The following is a 22,041-nucleotide window of genomic DNA, read 5'->3' on the forward strand; positions in this document are numbered from 1 at the left end:
CTGTTTCTACCCAAGTGCTTGACATACTGTAAGCACTTAAACTATTCTAATGATAGTATTATAATGTATAGTATAATAATGATAATAATGATAGTAATAATGTCCTATTCTCACCGAGTGAGACCTCCAGGGGCTGGCATTGGATGAGTCCTGGGGGAAAGGAATGACAGTATTAATAATGTCCTATTCTCACCGAGTGAGACCTCCAGGGGCTGGCATTGGATGAGTCCTGGGGGAAAGGAGCCAAACTACTAACAGCCTAACGAAAACAGGAATAGAGAAACATCACATCTCTGTCTGGTTGAAAACCTAGTTCTGACGTGTCATGAACAAAAAGTTAAAAGCCAGCCCATTTTAGGGAGAACAGTTTTCCTCTGCTACTTGTGAGCACTATTTCTATCTAACTAGCCACTGCCTAGGTTTGTTTGCAGGGTGGAAGCGACCCTCTGACGTTCCAACTTGCCAGCTGCATCTGTTTGGCCGGCAACTAGCTTTGCACTCCTTCTCAGCCTCCTGGCCGAATCGCGACTCGTGACAGCTTCCTCCCTTCACCAATAGGGACTGTCCCTGCCACCAGGCTGCCCAGAAACAGTGCCCCGACAGAACCTCAGGCCATGTCTTCCTTTTACCACCGCGATTTATCTGGGTTTCTAACTTTGGCTCTTTTTGGCTGTTGCTTCTTTACTTGTTTCTTCAAGCCAGTCCAAGTCTCTGGCCCCAGGAGGTGTGTAGCAATCACCTCCCCGGCAGCAAAATGGCTGTGGACGGCAGGAAACGTTGCCTAAAGACTAAGAAAAATAATAACTGTGGTATCCGTTAAGCGCCTGTCGTGTCCCAATTTCTGTAGTCAGATCCAACCCAGTCCCCGTTTCACATGGGGCTGGCTCATGGTCTAAGTCGGAAAGAGAACATTTTAGTATAGGTGAGGATTAGCAAGAATGGTCATTTTTGGAGTGTGCGTCTCCTCGATTTTGCCCCATTGAAGGAGCTGATGTAGTAGACACTTCCTCTTTCATCACCTTTTCCGACCACCTCAGGCTTTTGTCCCTCCCCAAGCTGGGCCCCGGGATCAGCGGGATTGCGGGGCTGAGCCCCTGGGGCTGGAAGGAACAGCTGGGCTGGCCTGAAGGGAACCTGGCCATGCTTGCAGAGGGTGGCGCCTCCAATGAACACTCAATAAATACCATGGATTGATCGGTTAGGGTCACACCTGCAGCTGTAGTGATAACCACCCACGCCCCAGTGCTCTTGAGAGAGAGAGAGCACTGGAGACTGCTGTGTGTGCAGACAGGGGAGAGAGCGTGGTCCAGGCTCCAAATTTAAGACCTCATCTGACCCTGCCATGCTCCTGTACCCCTGGGGGGGATGGGAGGGGCCCAACCCCCCACTTGAGCCAAGTTTGAAGTGATAGTATAGGACAGCTGTCCATGTGTGAGAAACCAGCTCATTTCTCTTCACCCACCAGTCAATCAGCAGTGTGTATTGAATGTTTATTGTATGTAGAGCACTGTACTAAGTGCTTGGGAGAGTACAGTGTAACAGAGTTGGTAGGCATGTTCCCTGCCCACAAGGAGTTTACAGTCCAGAGGGGGACAAAGACATTAAATTGTGGCTGTGTACATAAGTACCGTGGGGCTGAGGGTGGGGTGAATATCGAGCGCTTAAAGGGCACAAATCCAAATGGCACGGTGACACAGGAGGGAGTGGGAGTAGAGGAAATGAGGGCTTATTCGGGGAAGGCCTCTTTCAGGAAAGCAGTGCGGTCTAGTGGAAAGAGCTCGGGCTGTGTAGTCAGGAGGACCTGGGTTCTAATCCCCACTACTCCACTTTATGCTGTTATGACCATGAGCACTTAACTTCTCTGAGCTTCGGTTACCTCATCTTGGAAAATGGGGCTAAAGACTGCAAACCCTACGTGGGACAGGGACTACGTCCAATTTATCTTGTATCTACCCCAGCACTTAATACGGTGCCGGGCATGTAGTAAGTGCTTAACAAATATCATTAAATTTAAAATTGTTTAAATAAGACTTTGAAGGTCGGGAGAGTGATTATCTGCTGGATGTGAAGGGGGAGGGAGTTCCAGGCCAGAGGCAGGACACTGGCCAGGGGTCCGCAATGAGATAGGTGAGATCGAGGTACAGTGAGGAGGTTGGTATTCGAGGAGCCAAGTGAATGTGCTGTGCTGTAGTTGGAAATCAATGAGGTAAGACAGAAGGGGGCAAAGTGAGGGTTTTAAAGCCAGTCGTAAGCTGTTTCTGCTTGATGCAGAGGTGGATGGGCAACCCCTGGAGGTTGTTGAGGAGTGGGGAAACATGGATTGAAAAATGATCTGGGCAGCAGAGTGAAGTATGGACTGCAGTGGGGAGAGACAGGATGCATGGTCAGCAGTACCATACAGTAGAAGCAGCATGGAGAAGCTGCATGGCTTAGTGGATAGATCATGGGGCTGGGAGTCAAGGGTTCTGACCCTGGGGGCAAGTCACTTCACTTTTCTGGGCCTCAGTTACTTCACCTTTAAAACGGGGATTGAGATTGTGAGCCGCATGTGAGACAGGAACTATGTCCAACCCTATTTGCTTATGTACATCCCAGTGCTTAATACAGTGTCTGGCACATATTAAATCTCTTAACAAGTACCATTATTATTATTATTAGAGACGATAGACAAGATCCCTGCTCTCAAAGAGCTGACAGGTCGGGGAGACAGACAGTAATTTGGGGGAAAGCATATTGCGACGTGCAAGTGGCTTCTTCCTCCCTGCTAGAAGCAGCTTCATTTAGAAGTGGAAAGTGGCTCAGTGGAAAGAGCATGGGCTTGGAAGTCAGAGGTCATGGGTTCTAATCCTGACTTCACCACTTGTCAGCTGTGTGACCGTGAGCAAGTCACTAAACTTCTCTGTGCCTCAATTACCACATCTGTAAAATGGGGATAAAGACTGTGAGCCCCACATGGGACAACCTGATTACCTTCTATGTACCCCAGCGCTTAGAACAGTGCTTGGCACACAGAAAGCGCTTAACAAATACCCACATTATTATCCCTGTTAATCAGGTAGACCAGGGCTAGAACCCAGGTTTCCTCCTCCCCAGAGCAGTTCTCTGGTACCGTTGATAATCATTCATTCATTCATTAATCCATGCAGTCATTTATTGAGCGCTTATTATGTGCAAAACACGATGCTAAGCGCTTGGAAGAGTACAATATAGTAACAAACAGACACACTGAATCACTGAATGAATAGTAGCACAGTTGTCAGAGAACCATTTTATTAAGAGTTAAAGAGGATCTGATTTCTGCACAGCTAGCAAACAGTGGTTTGCCATCTCCATCAGGATGAGAGGTGTTTACACAGCTGGCTGGGCTTGGGCCTTCTTTGCTAGCAGCTTTAGCTCTGAAATGAATTTGGCAACTGTCTCCAAGAAATTTGTTCTTGGGTGGGTTAGGCTCGCTGGGAAGTAGGTGGCTTAAAGGGCAATGAAATCGCAAGTAGGGGCTGTAGAAAAAACAGACACAAATTGGCAGGCAAAAGAAACCAAACGGAGTGCCTGCCGGAGTAATGTAGTGAAAGCCAGCCAGGAAAAAACAAAACTAAGGACAATGGGAGAGAACACAGGAGTGACTTTGGGATCAAAATAATTCTGCACCTTCCCCTTTTCCTCTAGCTGGGAATGAAAAGGAAGAGTTTACATTTGCCCTCCTTGATGTTTCCTTTGCTTGGGGGATTCGGTCTAACACATTTTTATTAAGTGTTAGACATAACAAGCCCATTATTATCAGTCTTGACTTCTTAGGGACATCCAGGTACACACATCAGTTTAAGCTCCTGGAGAGTGTGTCTGTGTCTCTCTTTCACTTTCTCCCCCTCCCTCCCTCTCTTTTTTCTCTCACTCACTCCTTCCTTCCCTCTCTCTTTCTCCCTCCCTCCCACACACATCCATTTGCACTTCACAAAGAAGTGCGGGGATGGCTTAGTTTAGTTTCTGAGTGTGATAATAAAACTTGTGCTATTCGTGCAGCAATTTCACAGAGCTTAGTGCTGGGGTAAATACATTATAGTCAGGTCACACAGTTCTGTCCCACATGGAACTCACAGTCTAAGGGGAGGGGAAAACGGATATTTAAATTCCCATTTTATCCATTTTATTTTACAAATTATTTTCCAGATAATCTAGTAAAGTAGAACGATATGTAGATAATGGCATTTAACAATTTTTCTGTGTAAATTAGCATTTGTCCCAAAGTTCTTGTGGGGTCATCAGCCCAAGCACAACATTATGCACACCATAAATAAGATGCTTGATTGTAACTCACCGTTAAGGTAACGTCGGCTGCCAGTACTCTCTCGAGCGCCTAGTACAGTGCTCTGCACACAGTAGGGGCTTGGGAAATACGATTGATTGATTAAGCATGTAGAAATAACTATTTTAACCGTTTTTGAAGTAATCAGACTTAATTGTGAGTGAAGCAACTTCAGTCGAATTTCACCTGAATGGTTCCTGCCTGGGTGAAATTTTTGTTCTTTCGCTTTACTCTTTTTTTGTTTCAAGAGAGCTTACAGGTTGTTAGCTACTTAGAATTGGTTGGAAGGAAACGGGCTTAACCTGTTTGTTGGTGACCCAAGACAGTTGGGCCTTGAATTACAGCCTCCCAGCAGTGTGTGGGGAGGAAAGGGGTCCGAAGCTTCATCTTAATCACCTTAACTGAGAGAATGGCAGGAAGTGACATGAGTGCTTTCTTTGGTCTTTTATTTTACCGCTGCCCTATGAGGCCGCCCCCCCCCCCCCCCCCCGCAGAGTGAACTGCTAGCCAGAGATCTGAAAGAAACAGTGCTTTTTGCAAGGTTGCCACTTCACAGAGTGTTGAATAGAGGAAGGAAATCCTTTGTCTCAACGATACCTCGTTAGAATAAAAAGCTTTCAGCCTCTTCCTTTCACACCAACCTGTTCACTGAACTGGAAAATGTACATTTAGGGAAATCCTGGCCTACTATATTGACACTTATACCATATCTTTTTGCCCCTTTGCCCTGGTGCTTCTGAGCAAGGCCTCTATAACCCTTCAGAAGCCTTCAGAAGTGTGTGAGGGGGTTGCTCTTTGGATTGGGGGAACTGTGTAGCCCCCTCCCAGAAAGACTGGCAGCTGGAGCCTCTTATCCTGGGTGGTAATGGTTTGGCCATTTTGGGGAAGGGCCTTTATTCATTCAGTCGAGTTTATTGAGCGCTTACAGACATATTTCCTGCCCACAGTGAATATACAGTGTAGAGGCCGTTAGAGAAGATTTGTCCAAAAAAAAACAAAAACAAAAAGAAAAAAAACCTTCCCCTAGGAGGCTGGGATATTTTCTCTTTTGTTGTGTATTAAATGGGTTTGATATTGCCTGTTTTGGTGTTTCATTTTAGTTTGTTTTAATTGTTCCCTCCCACTGAACTTTTATCAATCAGTGGTATTTATCAAGTGCTTAGTGGGTGCAGAGTACTGAAGTAAGAGCTTAGGAGAGTACAATATAACAGAATTAGTGGACATGTTCCCTGCTCACAGTGAGCTTCGGCCAGTGAAGGCCCCTGGCCCAGTGTAGCCACCCCGAACTCCGCACTCGGGAACAATGTAGGAACTGGGTGAGAGCACAGCTATTGTCCACTGCTGTTGTCCACTGCCATGGAGATCCCACAGATGCATTCTGTCGCACAACCCCGAGCCGTGCCCTCTACCCAGCCAGCCATCTTTCACCGTGTGCCTTCGGCTACATCCGGACAGGGTGAGAGAGGGTGGAGGGCTCAGTGTAACCCATCATTAACTAAGGCAAACTCAACTCAAGTGTACTCCACCCCACCCCCCCTCACAAATCTTGTCCTGAAGTCCACAGGACAAAGAGCAGAGTCATTCAGCAGCAGTCATGAAATCTGAATAGCCCCACTAAAGGATGTATGTGTGCTGGGAATAATAATAATAATCGTGGTATTTGTTAAATGCCAGGCACTGTACTAAGCTCTGGGGTGGATACAAGCTCTGTCCCACATTGGGCTCATAGTCTCAATCCCCATTTTCCAAATGAGGTAACTGAGTCACAGAGAAGTGAAGTGACTTGACCAAGGTCACCAGTATACAAGTGTCACAGCCGGGATTAGAACCCACGACCTTCTGACTCCCAGGCACGTGCTCTATCCACTATGCCATGCTGCTTCCCCAGCAGCATATGAATATACATGCGCACGCATACCCCCCCCCCCCCGTATCCCCATATCACTCTCGCTCTCTCTCTTTGTCTCTGTGTGTGTATATATATATTTATAGTTGTTTTTCCCCTCTAGACTATAAGTTTGTTGTGGGCAGGCAACCTGTCTATCAACTCCTTTATATTGTACTCTTCCAAGCTCCCTGTACAGTGCTCTGCATACAGTAAGCTCTCAATAAATGCCATTGGTTGACTATTCAATAAATATGATTGAGTGAAAGAATACAACAGACGCATTCCATGCCCACAACAAGCTTACAGTCTAGAAGGGGAGACAGACATTAATTCAATTAAATAAAATTACAGAGATGTGCATAAGTGCTTGTAGGGCTGGGAGAGGGCTATGAATGAAGGGAACAAGTCAAGTTGATGCGAAGGGAGTGGAAAAAAAGGAAAAGAAGGCTTAGTCAGGGAAGGCTTCTTGGAGATATGCCTTCAGTAAGGTTTTGAATGGTGGGAGAGTAATTGTCAGGCAGATATGAGGAGGGAGAGCATTCTAGGTCAGAGACAGGACGTGGGTGAGAGATCAGAAAACGAGGTAGACAAGATTGAGGTACATTGAGAAGGTTAATGTTAGATGAGCAAAGTGTGCGGGCTGAGTGCAGTAGAAGAGTAGCGAGGTGAGGTAAGAGAGGGCAAGGGGATTGAGTGCCCTTCCTATTGATTGTCTTTCATGTTATAAGAAGACATGGCTTAAGGTGAAGTTCATCTGTGAGTGCAGGTGCGGCTGAAAAAGCCAATGTGGGATCCACTGTCCCGGTCCCATTGGGGACACAAAAAAGTGGTCCCTTGTTGTGTTGAAGTGCTTACCCAATTGGGTAGAAGGCTAAAAAAAAGTCTGCTAAATTTTGGAACATTTGGTGTAATAATAATTGTGGTATTTGTTAAGCATATGGTATGTGCCAAGATAATCATAATCGGGTCCCTCGGGGTGCTCACAATCTAAGTAATAATGTTGGTATTTGTTAAGCGCTTACTATGTGCAGAGCACTGTTCTAAGCGTTGGGGTAGATACAGGGTAATCAGGTTGTCCCACGTGAGGCTCACAGTTAATCCCCATTTTACAGATGAGGTAACTGAGGCATAGAGAAGTGAAGTGACTTGCCCACAGTCACACAGCAGACAAGTGGCAGAGCCGGGAGTCGAACCCATGACCTCTGACTCCGAAGCCCGGGCTCTTTCCACTGAGCCATGCCTCTTCTTATATTAGTTTCTTTTTTTACAGGTAGGGAAGTTTTTGGTAGTGATTGGTGATATGAAGAGGGAGGGCGTTCCAGGCCGGAGGCAGGACATGGGTGAGAGGTCAGTGGTGAGATACATGTGATAAAAATACAAGTAGACTGATGTTAGAGGAGCGAAGTGAATGTGCGGGGTTTTAGTAGAAAATCATCCAGCCAGGGACAAGGTGTTTGAGTGCTTTGAGTCAGAGGTCATGGGTTCGACTCCCAGCTCTGCCACTTGTCTGCTGTGTGACTGTGGGCAAGTCACTGTGAGAACAGACATTGAATCCCCATTTTGCAAATGAGGGAACTGCAGCACAGAGAAGTTGAATGACTTGCCAAAATTCGCAAAGCAGGTAAGTAGTGGAGCCGGGATTAGAACATAAGTCTTCCAACTCCCAGACTCACGTTCTTCCCTGTAGGCCACATCGCTTCTTAGTTTTAGATAGATGCCTCTATCCGGCCGCAACCTCCTTACCTCTCTTTCCTCTCACACATCCCGTCCCCACAAATCTGACCTGTTCCCCCAGAGAGACCTCCAATCGTTTGACCTCATCCTGTTTTCTCGAGTCATCGTGTAGTCTCCAGACCCAAACTACCTTCCTTTGATGACCAAATTGAAGCTCTCAACACCAACCTCTGAATTGACTTCAACTCATTCATTCATTCAATAGTATTTATTGAGCGCTTACTATGTGCAGAGCACTGTACTAAGCGCTTGGGATGAACAAGTCGGCAACAGATAGAGACAGTCCCTGCCGTTTGACGGGCTTACAGTCTAATCGGGGGAGACGGACAGACAAGAACAGAACTCACTCAGTCCTCTATCCCTTCTCCGATCTCGAACCACTAACCCACAGCCCGGATCACCTCCACTGTCCACTTCCCCGCTCTCATGCTCAAGCCGCAGAGCACTGCTGGAGAAAATCTAGGAATCAGGCTGTGCCTCAGTTTCCTCACCTGTGAAATGGGGATTCCATGCCCGTTGCCTCTCTTACTCCCTTCCCATCCCCACAGCACTGTACTCTTCCGCTCAACTGTATATATTTCCATTACCCTATTTATTTTGTTAATGAATTGTACATCGCCTTGATTCTATTTAGTTGCAATTGTTTTTATGAGATGTTCTTCCCCTTGACTCTATTTATTGCCATTGTTCTTGTCTGTCCATCTCCCCCGATTAGACCGTAAGCCCGTCAAACGGCAGGGACTGTCTCTATCTGTTGCCGACTTGTTCATCCCAAGCGCTTAGTACAGTGCTCTGCACATAGTAAGCGCTCAATAAATACTATTGAATGAAATACTATTGAATGAATGAATGACCTCATCCACCCCAAGTTCATCTTTGCATTCATGAACTCTGCCGTCTCCTCTGCCCAGTGAAATTATTTCTCCATCCTTATTGACTCCCATGCCCTTTGCATGCCAGTTGTTTTGGACATTTAACTCTCTTCTTAAACCCCCTGTCCCGTTGCCTCCTTCATCTCTGCCCCTGGTGACGTGGCCACATATGACCTGGCCACATACTTTAATCAGTCAATCAATCATTTAATCAATCGATCAATCGTATTGAGCAATTACTATGTGCAGACCACTGTACTAAGAACTTGAAAGAGTACACTACAACAGAATTAGCAGACTCCTTCCTTGCCCATAATGAGCTTATAGTCTAGTCTATGAGAAGCAGCGTGACTCAGTGGAAAGAACATTGGCTTAGGAGTCAGAGGTCATGGGTTCTAATCCCGTCTCCGCCACCTGTCAGCTGTGTGACTATGGGCAAGTCACTTGACTTCTCAGTGCCTCAGTTACTTCATCTGTAAAATGGGGATTAAGACTGTGAGCCCCAAGTGGGACAACCTGATTACCCTGTATCTACCCCAGCGCTTAGAACAGAACAGTGTTCGGCACATAGTAAGCGCTTAACAAATACCAACATTATTAGAGGGGAAGACAGACATTAATATGAATAAATTTTATTTAGAAAATTGAAACCATAAGGCATGATCTTCCTAAAATCTCCCATGCTCCTCTCTAGTCCCTCCCTCCACTTGCTCCTTCTTCACTTCTTCCAGCTTTCCCAGCAGTATCTTGAAGAGAGCTCCTACCTCTCCTCAAAATCCACCTCCTTCATGTGCACCTCCGACCCCATCCTGTTGCACCTTATCAAAGCACTTACCCCCTCCCTTCTTCCCTCCCTGACCACCAGCTTCAACTGTTCAGTCTCTAGAGGCTTCTTCCCCACTGTTTTCAAACATGCTCATGTCTCCCCTATCTAAAAAAACACCCTCCCTTGACTCCACGGCTTCCTCCAGTTATCACTCCTTCTCCCTCCTAAAAATAATAATAATAATGTGTGGTATTTGTTAAGCACTTACTATGTGCCAGGAACTGTACTAAGCCCTGGGGTGGATTCCTCTCCAAGCTCCTTGAGCAAGTTGTCTTTACCCGCTGTCTCCAGTTCTTTCCTTGACCCCCTCCAAACTGGCTTCTGCCCCCTTCACTCCATTGAAACTACTCTCCCAAAGGTCATCAGTGATCTCCTTCTTGCAAAATCCAACTCCCCCAAGTCCATTCTGATCTTCCTCAACCTCTCAGCTGCCTTCAACACTGTGGACCACCCCCTTCTCCTGGAAGCATTATCCAGCCTTGGCTCCACTGACATTGTCTTCTGGTTCTTCTATCTCTCTGGCTGCTCAGTCTCAGTCCCGTTCTTGGGCTCCTCCTCGCCTCCCACCTCTTAACTGTGGGAGTCTCTCAAATTTCAGTTTTGGGTCCCCTTTAGTCTCCATCTCCACCCATTCCCTTGGAGAACTCATTCCCTCCTATGGCTTCAACTACCATCTCTGTATGGATGATTCCCAAATCTGCATCTCTAGCCCTGATCTCTCTCCTCTACAGTCTCCCATATCCTCCTGCCTTCAGGGCATCTCTTTTTGTATATCCTGCTGACACCTCAATCTTAATATGTTCAAAACAGAGCTCCTTATCATCCCATCCAAACCCTGCCTTCCCTCTGACTTTCCCACCACTATAGATAGCACCACCTTCCTCCTAGTCTCAAAAGGCCATAACCTTGGCGTTATCCTTGACTCCTGTCTTTCATTCAACCCACATATTAAATCTGTCACTAAATCCTGTTAGTTCAGCCTTCGCAACATTGCTAAAATCTACCCCTTCCTCTCCATCCAAACTACTACCAGGTTAATATGATCACACATCTTATCTCACCTAGATGACTGTATCAGTCCCCTTGCTGACCTCCCTACCTCCTGTCTCCTCGCACTCCAGTCTAAACTTCACTCTGCTGCCTGGATCATTTTTCTACAGAACTGTTCAGTCTATGTCTACCCACTCCTCAAGGACCTCCAGTTGTTTTCCGTCCACCCCTGCCTTAAAAAGAAACACCTTACCATCAGCTTTAAAGCACTCAAACACCTTGTCCCTGGCTGGCTGATTTTCTACTAAAACCCCGCACATTCACTTCGCTCCTCTAACATCAGTCTACTTGTATTTTTATCACATGTATCTCACCACTGACCTCTCACCCACGTCCTGCCTCCGGCCTGGAACGCCCTCCCTCTTCATATCTGACAGACAATCACTTTCCCTACCTGTAAAGCCTTACTGAAGGCACATCTCCTCCAAGAGCCTTCCCTGACTAAGCCCTCCTTCCCTCTTCTCCCACTCCCTTCTGCCTCACCCTTGCAAATGGCTTGCACTTGGATTGCACCCTTTATTCCCCCCTCCCTCAGCCCCACAAGCAGTTATGTATCTATCTGTAATTTATATTTATATCTGTCTCCTTCTCTAAACTGTAAGCATGTTGTGGGCAGGGCACATGTTTACCAACCCTATTATTTTGAACTCTCCCAAGTGCTTACTACAGTGTTCCGCACACAATAAGCACTCAAATACAGCTGATTGACTGAAGGATCTGTCTTTTAGAGACTTTGACACATGGATGAAATCCACTGTCAACAGCATCTTTTTCAACTACGAAGTACAGATAAACACAGATATTAGTAATGAATCAATGAGTAGTTTACTGAATACTTTCTGGGGTTGGAACTTTGAACTAGACACTTGGGAGAGTACAACTGAATAAAGATATAATCCCCATCCTCAAGAAGCTTACAGAAAAGTCTGACAGACATTATACACAAGTAGTTTGAAAAAAGATTCATTCAATTGTTTGATCATATTTATTGAGCACTGAATGTGTGCGGAGCATTGTACTAAGCACTTGGGAGAGTACAATACAACAATAGAAAGATGAAACGCTACAGCTGCTGATAGTACTTAACAAGTACCATTATTATCCCTACTGAATGCTCACCTCCTCCAGGAGGCCTTCCCAAACTGAGCCCCCCTTTTCCTCTGTTCCTCCTTCTCCCCCACCGCCCCTACTCCCTCTGCTTTACCCCCTCCCTGTCCCACAGAGCTTGTGTATATATGCACATATTTATTATTCTATTTATTGTTATTAACAATCTGTATGTATCTATAATTCTATTTATCTGTTTTGATGCCTGTCTACTTGTTCCATTTTGTTGTCTCTCTCCCCCCTTCTAGACCGTGAGCCTGTGGTTGGGTAGGGATTGTCTCTATCTGTTGCCCAATTGTACTTTCCAAGAGATTAGTACAGTGCTGTGCACACAGTAAGCGCTCAATAAATATGATTGAATGCATGAATGAATGACTGTAAGCAATCCAAAGTTGAGAATATCTGTAAGTGATAGGGTTAGCTTTATGAACATGAGGGTGCCTGTTGCCTGAGAAGTTGGAGTTTAATTAGGAAGGACCGCAGAGGAGGTGAGAGAGCAGAAGGGTTTTGAAGATGAGAGCTGCGGTCTAGTGAGGATAAAGGGGAAGGCAGTCCCAGGTGGGAAGAGGGTGTTAGAGGGCAGAATGAGGAACCAAAGAGCGCGTTAGGGTGAAGCAAGAGAAGAGAGCTAATAAATCAGAGAGAGGGAGCTGATGGAGTACCCTTGAAACCAAACCAAGGGTCAGGAGTTTCAACCGGTTGAGAGGAAAATGAAGCCATTAAAAATTCAGAAGAATGTGGAGACGTGCGCAGAACAAGATTGTTGAAAAATAGATCCGGACAGCTGAGTGAAATATGGACTCGAGAGGGGAAAGACTGGAGGCAGGGTGAGCGGTGAGTAGGCGGATGTGATAGTGTCTGAATCAGGGTGGGGACCGTTTGCATGGAGAGGAGGGGCCAGTCCTGAGAAGAACCGTGCAGGAAAAAATTTTGAAGGGTTAGTGACAAGAGTCCTTATTGTAGTACTAATATGGCAGCACTGCTTTCTTGGAGGAGCAGTGTGTCCTAGTGTGTAGAATACAGGCCTGGAAGTCAGAGGACTGGGTTATAATTCTGACTGGGCCGCTTGTCTGCCGTGTGACTTGGGGCAAGTCACTCCACTTCTCTGAGCCTCAGTTTCCTCATTTGTAAAATGGGGATTCAAGACTTGTTCTCCCTCATACTGCAGCGGTGAGCCCTGTGCAGGACAGGGACCATGCCTGACCTGATTAAACCTGCGTCTACCCCGATGCTTAATACAGCGCTTAACACACTTAACAAATACCCCAATTATTATTATTATTATTGTTCAGTTTTTAATATTTTTCACTTGACCACTTTTCAGTAGATTTATTGAAGGGGATGTCAGTCTTCTGTAAGCTGAGAAGGCTTTGATAGACTTGTATGACTTACTTCCTTTATTCATTTCCCCTCCCATGTACAGAGCTGTAATTTATTTACATTAATGTCTGTCTTCCTGTTGTTGTGGGCAGGGAAATGTGTCTGTTTATTGTTAAATTCTACTCTCCCAAGCGCTTATTACAGTACTCTGCCCAAAGTAAACGCTCAGTAAATATGATTGACTGATTAAATGACATGTAACGATGGAAGAGGCTTACAGCCTATTATGCATTTTTCACTAATGGAGCCCAGCTTTGGGCTAATTGCCCTACAGTGGTTCATCAGTTTTCTAAGCCCATTTTTCCATCTTCTTTGCACAGGGAAAAGAGTGCACTTTTACAGAGACAGCATGGCCTAGTGGCAAGAAAATGGGCTTGGGAGTCAGAGGACATGGGTTCTAATCCTGGCTCTGCCCCTTGTCTGCTGTGTGACCTTGGGCAAGTCACTTAACTTCTCTGGGCCTCAGTTACCTCATCTCTAAAATGGGGATTAAGACTGTAAGCCTCACGTGGGACAACCTGATTACGTTGTGTCTACCTCAGTGCCTAAAAAATACCATTATTATTATTATTCAGCCGGACATTTGTTGCAGCTTCTGATCTGAGGTGTCATTATTTTGCTGGGTAGCCCATATTTCCGCCCCAAGCTTTATTGGTTCCGTCAAACAAATGCTGTATGTGCACATTCAGAAAGCAAATTCAGAATTGCTTTATCAACCAATTGATCATATTTATTGACTGCTTACTGTGTACAGACCTCTGTACTCGGCACTAGTGAAAGTAATAATAATTACGGTATTTGTTAAGCGCTTACTATTGCCAGGTACTGTACTAAGCACTGGGGTGGATACAAGCAAATTGGGTTGGACAGTCTCTGTCCCGGATGAGGCTCACAGTCTTAATCCCCATTTTACAGATGAGGGAACTGAGTCCCAGAGAAACAGAGTGATTGCCCAAAGTTACACAGCAGACATGTAGTGGAGCCGGGGTTAGACCCCATGACCTTCTGACTCCCAGCTGTGCGCTCTCCACTACACCATCCTACTTGGGTAGACACGTTACGGGCCCACAGTGAGCTTACAGGTCTAGAGGGGGAGACAGACATTATTATAAAGAAATAAAATTACAGATAATTACCCAAGTGCTATGGGGCCAAGGGAGGGATGAATAAAGGGGGCAAATTCTAGTGCAAGGGTGATGAGAAGTGGAAATGAGGACTTAATTGGGGAAGGCTTCTTGGAGTAGATATGTTTTTATAAGCCTTTGATGGTGGGAGAGAGTGATTATCTGTTGGATATGAAGAAGAAAGGTGTTCAAGGCCAGAGGCAGGATGTGGGTGAGGGATCGGCGGCGAGATAGATGTGATTGAGGTACAGTGAGTAGGTTGGCATTAGAGGAGCAAAGTGTGCAGACTGGGATGTAGTAGGAAATCAGGGAGGTGAGGTAGGAGGGGGCAAGGTGTTTGGGTGTTTTAAAGCATGTGGTAAGGAATTTCTATTTGATGTGGAGGTGGATGGGCAGCCACTGAAGGTTCTTGAGAAATGGGGAAGTATATTTTGCTCCAAATTTCATTTTTGTTTTTCAGAAAAACAGAAAGAATTCTAATTATCCTGCACTGATTTCTTTCAGGAAAAGTAACCATCAAGAAAGAAGATTTGTGCAACCATACTGGTAAAGAAACTTGGTATTCACTCCAGCCCGTTGACTCCAATTCAGAGGTTCAGGTAAGGCGAGTGCTTCTATGTTTTAGAATTTATCACATCAGCCTATCATTTATTAAGCATTCCCCTAGACTGTAAGCTCCTTGTGGCCTGGAGTATGTCTACCATCTCTGTTATATTGTACTCTCCCAAGTGTGTAGTATAGTGCTTTGCATACAGTAAATGCTCAGTAAATATCATTGATTTATTGATTGTTTCACGATATACAGGGCAGGGAACTAGATGCGGGAAGCAACGCGGCCAAGTGGAAAGAGCACGGATCGGGAAGTCAAAAGACCTAGGTTCTAATCTCAGCTCCATCACTTACATGGCATAATGGATAGAGAATGGGCCCCAGGGGTCATAAGGTCATGGGATATAACCTCAGCTCCATTACATGTTTGCTGTGTGACCTTGGGCAAGTCATTCCATTTCTCTGGGCCTCATTTGTCTCATCTGTAAAATGGGGATCGAGACTGTGAGCCCCATTGGGACAGGGACTGTGTCCACCCCCATTTGCTTATATCCACCCCAGTGCTTAAAACAGTGCCTGGCACATTGTAAATGCTTAACAAATACCATCATCATCATTATTATTATTGTTATAACCTGCTGTGTGACCTTGGCAAGTGACTCGACTTTGCCTCAGATCCTTCATCTGCAAAATGGGGATTCAAGACCCTCCTTCCCTTCCTCTCAAACTGTGAGCCCCAGGTGGGACTTGGTGCTCTTGTATCTACCCCAGTGCATAGTAATGTGCTTGGCAGTCAATCAGTCAGTTGTATTAATTGAGTGCTTACTGTGTGCAAAGCACTATACAAAGTGGTTCAGAGACTACTGCGGCACATAGCAAGCACTTAACAGATATCACAGTCATTCATTCATTCAATAGTATTTATTGAGCGCTTACTATGTGCAGAGCACTGTACTAAGCGCTTGGAATGAACAAGTCGGCAACAGATAGAGACGGTCCCTGCTGTTTGACGGGCTTACGGTCTAATCGGGGGAGACGGACAGACAAGAACAATGGCAATAAACAGCGTCAAGGGGAAGAACATCTCGTAAAAACAATGGCAACTAAATAGAATCAAGGCGATGTACATTTCATTAACAAAATAAATAGGGTAATGAAAATATATACAGCTGATTGGACGAGTACAGTACTGAGGGGATGGGAAGGGAGAGGGGGAGGAGCAGAGGGAAATGGGGGGAAAAGAGGGTTAAGCTGCGGAGAGGTGAAGGGGGGGTCGGTAGAGGGAGTAGAGGGAGAAGGGGAGCTCAGTCTGGGAAGGCCTCTTGGAGGAGGTGAGTTTTAAGTAGGGTTTTGAAGAGGGGAAGAGAATCAGTTTGGCAGAGGTGAGGAGGGAGGGCGTTCCGGGACCGCGGGAGGACATGGCCCGGGGGTCGACGGCGGGATAGGCGAGACCGAGGGACGGCGAGGAGGTGGGCGGCGGAGGAGCGGAGCGTGCGGGGTGGGCGGCAGAAAGAGAGAAGGGAGGAGAGGTAGGAAGGGGCAAGGTGATGTAGAGCCTCGAAGCCTAGAGTGAGGAGTTTTTGTTTGGAGCGGAGGTTGATAGGCAACCACTGGAGTTGTTCAAGAAGGGGAGTGACATGCCCAGAGTGTTTCTGCAGGAAGATGAGCCGGGCAGCGGAGTGAAGAATAGACCGGAGCGGGGCGAGAGAGGAGGAAGGGAGGTCAGAGAGAAGGCTGACACAGTAGTCTAGCCGGGATATAACGAGAGCCCGTAGCAGTAAGGTAGCCGTTTGGGTGGAGAGGAAAGGGCGGATCTTGGCGATATTGTAAAGGTGAAACCGGCAGGTCTCGGTAACGGATAGGATGCGTGGGGTGAACGAGAGAGACGAGTCAAGGATGACACCGAGATTGCGGGCCCGAGAGACGGGAAGGATGGTCGTGCCATCCACGGTGATAGGGAAGTCTGGGAGAGGACCGGGTTTGAGAGGGAAGATGAGGAGCTCAGTCTTGCTCATGTTGAGTTTTAGGTGGCGGGCCGACATCCAGGTGGAGACGTCCCGGAGGCAGGAGGAGATGCGAGCCTGAAGGGAGGGGGAGAGGACAGGGGCGGAGATGTAGATCTGCGTGTCATCTGCGTAGAGATGGTAGTCAAAGCCGTGAGAGCGAATGAGTTCACCAAGGGAGTGAGTGTAAATGGAGTCAAGATGATGATGATGATGATGATGCATAGGAAGTTTCTGTGAATTATAAGGCACAGTCTCTTCCTTTTAGCAGCTCATAAGGGGTCCAGCACCCTGAAACAGTACCCTGAGAAAGTCTCAGCTCTGGAGAGCAGTAGAGAATAATAATAATACTGTTGGTATTTGTTAAGCGCTTACTATGTGCAAAGCACTGTTCTGAGCGCTGGGGGGATACAAGGTGATCACGTTGTCCCACGTGGGGCTCACAGTCTTAATCCCCATTTTACAGATGAGGGAACTGAGGCCCAGAGAAGTGAAGTGACTTGCCCAAAGTCACACAGCTGACAAGCGGCGGAGCCGGGATTAGAACCCATGACCTCTGACTCCCAAGCCTGGGCTCTTACCACTGAGCCACGCTGCTTCTCAGCATAGCCTAGTGTCAAGAGCATGGACTTGGGAGTCAGAGGTCATGGGTTCTAATCTCAGCCCCGCCACTTGTCTGCTGTGTGACCTTGGGCAAGTCACTTCACTTCTCTGGGCCTCAGTTCCCTCATCTGTAAAATGGAGATTGAGACTGTGAGCCCAATGCGGGACAGGGACTGTGTCCAACCCGATTACAATGTATCAACGCTTAGAATAGGCCTTGTCTAGTGAAGCAGCATGGTGTACTGACTAGAGCACAGGCCTGGGAGTCAGGTCATGGGTTCTAATCCTGGCTTCGCCGCTTTTCAGCTGTGTGACTTTGGGCAAGTCACTTCACTTCTCTGGGTCTCAGTTCCCTCATCTGTAAAATGGGGATTGAGACTGTGAACCCCATATGGGACAAGGACTCTGTCCAATCCGATTTCTTTGTATCCACCCCAGCAGTTAGTGCAGTGCCTGGCACATAGTAAGCGCTTAACAAGTACCATAATTATTATTATTAGTGAAAAACCAAGTCTGATAGGTGGGCTGCCTTTAGGTCATGAGCAAGCACAGGCATGTAGAGGCACACCTGCATTGAAAAAACAAACCAACAGAGAAGTAATCAGAGATTTGGAGACTGAAGAAGTCAGCCCACCCTAGTGGAGGTACAGTGCTTATAACAGTGCTTGGCATATAATAAGTGCTTAAAAAATACCATTATTATTATCTGGAAGCATTTTCCTTAACCTGGCAAATTTTTACTGCCAGCCCTCCTCCGCTCTCACACCAGGTTCTCAGCTCACTATGCCACAAACGTCTGCCCACCTGAAAATATGTTTATTAATGTTTTACAATAAGTAATGCTGCTGTCCCTCACCTTAATAGGTGGCAAACAGTGCTCTGGCGCCTCAGACTCTTGCCCGTGAGAACATTGCCCACGTAAGGTATTCATTTTGTCCAGGTTCTAAAGCTTGGAAAAACAGGTATCTATCAATCAATCGATCGATCGTATTTCATTCATTCATTCATTCAATAGTATTTATTGAGCGCTTACTATGTGCAGAGCACTGTACTAAGCGCTTGGAATGAACAAGTCGGCAACAGATAAAGACAGTCCCTGCTGTTTGACGGGCTTACAGTCTAATCGGGGGAGACGGACAGACAAGAACAATGGCAATAAACAGAGTCAAGGGGAAGAACATCTCGTAAAAACAATGGCAACTAAATAGAATCAAGGCGATGTGCAATTCATTAACAAAATAAATAGGGTAACGAAAATATATACAGTTGAGCAGACGAGTGCAGTGCTGTGGGGATGGGAAGGGAGAGGTGGAGGAGCAGAGGGAAAAGGGGAAAATGAGGGTTTAGCTGCGGAGAGGTAAAGGGGGGATGGCAGAGGGAGTAGAGGGGGAAGAGGAGCTCAGTCTGGGAACGCCTCGTGGAGCAGGTGATTTTTAAGTAGGGTTTTGAAGAGGGAAAGAGAATCCGTTTGGCGGAGGTGAGGAGGGAGGGCGTTCCAGGACCGCGGGAAGACGTGACCCGGGGGTCGACGGCGGGATGGGCGAGACCGAGGGACGGTGAGGAGGTGGGCGGCAGAGGAGCGGAGCGTGCGGGGTGGGCGGTAGAAAGAGAGAAGGGAGGAGAGGTAGGAAGGGGCAAGGTGATGGAGAGCCTTGAAGCCTAGAGTGAGGAGTTTTTGTTTGGAGCGGAGGTCGATAGGCAACCACTGGAGTTGTTTAAGAAGGGGAGTGACATGCCCAGATCGTTTCTGCAGGAAGATGAGCCGGGCAGCGGAGTGAAGAATAGACCGGAGCGGGGCGAGAGAGGAGGAAGGGAGGTCAGAGAGAAGGCTGACACAGTAGTCTAGCCGGGATATAACGAGAGCCCGTAACAGTAAGGTAGCCGTTTGGGTAGAGAGGAAAGGGCGGATCTTGGCGATATTGTAGAGGTGAAACCGGCAGGTCTTGGTAACGGATAGGATGTGTGGGGTGAACGAGAGGGACGAGTCAAGGATGACACCGAGATTGCGGGCCTGAGAGACGGGAAGGATGGTCGTGCCATCCACGGTGATAGAGAAGTCTGGGAGAGGACCGGGTTTGGGAGGGAAGATGAGGAGCTCAGTCTTGCTCATGTTGAGTTTTAGGTGGTGGGCCGACATCCAGGTGGAGACGTCAAAGGCAGCAGAGAGGTCAAGGAGGATCAGAATGGAATAGGAGCCATTGGACTTGGCAAGAAGGAGGTCATGGGTGACCTTAGAGAGAGCAGTCTCGGTAGAGTGGGGGGGACGGAAGCCAGATTGGAGGGGGTCTAGGAGAGAATGGGAGTTAAGGAATTCTAGGCATCGATTGTAGACGACTCGTTCTAGGATTTTGGAAAGGAAGGGTAGTAGGGAGATAGGACGATAACTGGAAGGGGAAGTGGGGTCAAGAGCGGGTTTTTTTAGGATGGGGGAGACGTGGGCATGTTTGAAGGCAGAGGGGAAGGAGCCCTTGGAGATTGAGTGGTTAAAAATAGAAGTTAAAGAAGGGAGGAGGGCAGGGGCGATGGTTTTAAGAAGGTGAGAGGGAATGGGGTCCGAGGCGCAGGTGGAGGGGGTGGCACTTGCGAGGAGGGAGGAGATCTCCTCTGAGGATACTGCAGGGAAGGATGGGAAAGTAGGGGAGGGGGTTGGTGGGGGGGATGGGAGAGGCGGAGGGGTGACTTTGGGGAGCTCAGACCTGATCGTGTTGATTTTCGTGAGGAAATAGGTGGCCAGATCATTGGGGGTGAGAGATGGGGGAGGGAGGAACAGGGGGCCTAAGGAGAGAGTTAAAGGTCCGGAACAATCAGCGGGGGTGACGGGCATGGGTGTCGATGAGGGAGAAGAAGCTTTGCCTGGCGGAGGAGAGGGCAGAGTTAAGGCAGGAAAGGATAAATTTGAAGTGTGTGAGGTCGGCTTGGTGTTTGGACTTTCGCCAGCAGCGCTCAGCAGCTCGAGCATAGGAGCGTAGGAGGCGGACGGAGGAGGTGATCCAGGGCTGTGGGTTAGTGGAGCGAGAGCGGCGGAGGGAAAGGGGGGCGAGAGAGTCGAGATGAGTAGAGAGGGTGGAGTTGAGAGCGGAGACCCGATCGTCGAGAGTGGGAAGAGAGGACAGGGCGGCAAGGTGAGGAGAGATGCTATTGGAAAGACGGATGGGATCGAGAGAGCGGAGGTCTCTGTGGGGCAGTAGCGAAGATTTGCAGGGGGAGGGAGTGTGAGAGATGAGGCAGGTGAGAAGGTTATGGTCAGAGAGAGGGATTTCAGAGTCGGTGAGGGAGGAGATAGTGCAGCGGTAGGAGATGACGAGATCGAGGGTGTGACCGAGTCGGTGAGTGGGCACGGTATGGTGGAGGAGGAGGTCGGCAGAGTCGAGGAGGGATAGCAGGCGGGCGGCAGAGGAGTCGTCGGGTACATCCGTATGGATGTTGAAGTCTCCAAGGATCAGAGTGGGCAGAGAGAAGGAGAGAAGGAAGGTGAGAAAGGGGTCAAGGTGGTTGAAGAAGTCGGAGGTGGGACCGGGAGGGCGGTAGATGACGGCGACAAGTAACCGGAGGGGGTGGTAGAGGCGAATGATATGGGCTTCGAAGGAGGCGAAGGAGAGGGAGGGGGGAGGAGGGATAGTGCGGAAGCGGCATCGGGGCGAGAGGAGGAAGCCGACGCCTCCTCCCTTACCGGTGAGTCTGGGGGAGTGGGAGAAGGAGAGGCCTCCGCCGGAGAGAGCGGCGGCGGAGACCGTGTCTTCGGGAGAGAGCCACGTTTCCGAAAGGGCGAGGAGGAGGAGAGAGCGAGAGAGGAAAAGGTCATGGATGAAAGGTAGCTTACCTGTAATAGAGCGGGGGTTCCAGAGGCCACACTTGAAAGTAGCTGTGGGTGCAAGGGGGGGAGGGGGGGAAGGGCCGGGGGAGGGGAGGGTTTGGATGGGAAGGAGGTGGCGGGGCCCTGGATGGGGAGAGGGGGATGAGGGGTAGTGGTGGGACAAGAGGACTGGGATGGGGCATGGGTGGGGAAGAGAGAAGGGGGGAGGGGGTGAAGAGGGGGTTTGGTGGGGGGAAGAGTAGGGGGAGGGGGAAGAGGGGTAGCGCTGGTAAAGTGGGGTTCTAGGGCGGGAGAGGGGAGGGGGGGAGGAGACAGAGGAGAGAACGGGAAAGAGCTGAGCAAGAGAGGGGAAGGGGAAGGGGAGGATAGGAAGGGGCGGGAGGGGGGGAGGAGGGACATGGCTAGGCCAGAGAGGTGGGTGGCAGCACTGACAACAATAAACAGTAATAAACGAAATCGGTAATATAGCAACATGATACAGTATGATACAATACGGTAGTGCTAATATAGCAACATGACACAGTATGATACAATATAGTCGTGTTAATAAAAGGGGCGATGACCAGGGTCGGGGGTAGACTCGATTAAGGGGCGACCTGATCAGACTCAAAGTCTGACGACAATAAACAATAACAAGCGAGATCGCTAATATAGCAACATGCTACAGTAAGGCACACTACAATAGTGTTAATAAGCAGGTGATGACCAGGGTCGGGGGACGAGTCGACCCTACCCGATCAGACTCAAAGTCAAGCGGCCAGCGGCCGAGAGAGTCCCAGAGCTCATGA

At 48.0% G+C, this 22,041-nt stretch overlaps 1 protein-coding gene across 1 annotated transcript in view; it reads left to right on the forward strand.

Annotated features, from left to right (window-relative positions):
* Positions 1 to 22,041, forward strand: part of RASA2 (RAS p21 protein activator 2) — a 149,128-nt gene that overhangs the window by 43,015 nt on the left and 84,072 nt on the right. The window contains exon 4 of the mRNA XM_029067960.2: positions 14,789 to 14,883. Coding sequence (XP_028923793.1) covers positions 14,789 to 14,883 — 95 coding nt within the window. The remainder of the gene's footprint in view (positions 1 to 14,788; positions 14,884 to 22,041) is intronic.

This window comes from Ornithorhynchus anatinus, chromosome 1 (assembly GCF_004115215.2).
Source record: "Ornithorhynchus anatinus isolate Pmale09 chromosome 1, mOrnAna1.pri.v4, whole genome shotgun sequence".
Taxonomy (NCBI): domain Eukaryota; kingdom Metazoa; phylum Chordata; class Mammalia; order Monotremata; family Ornithorhynchidae; genus Ornithorhynchus; species Ornithorhynchus anatinus.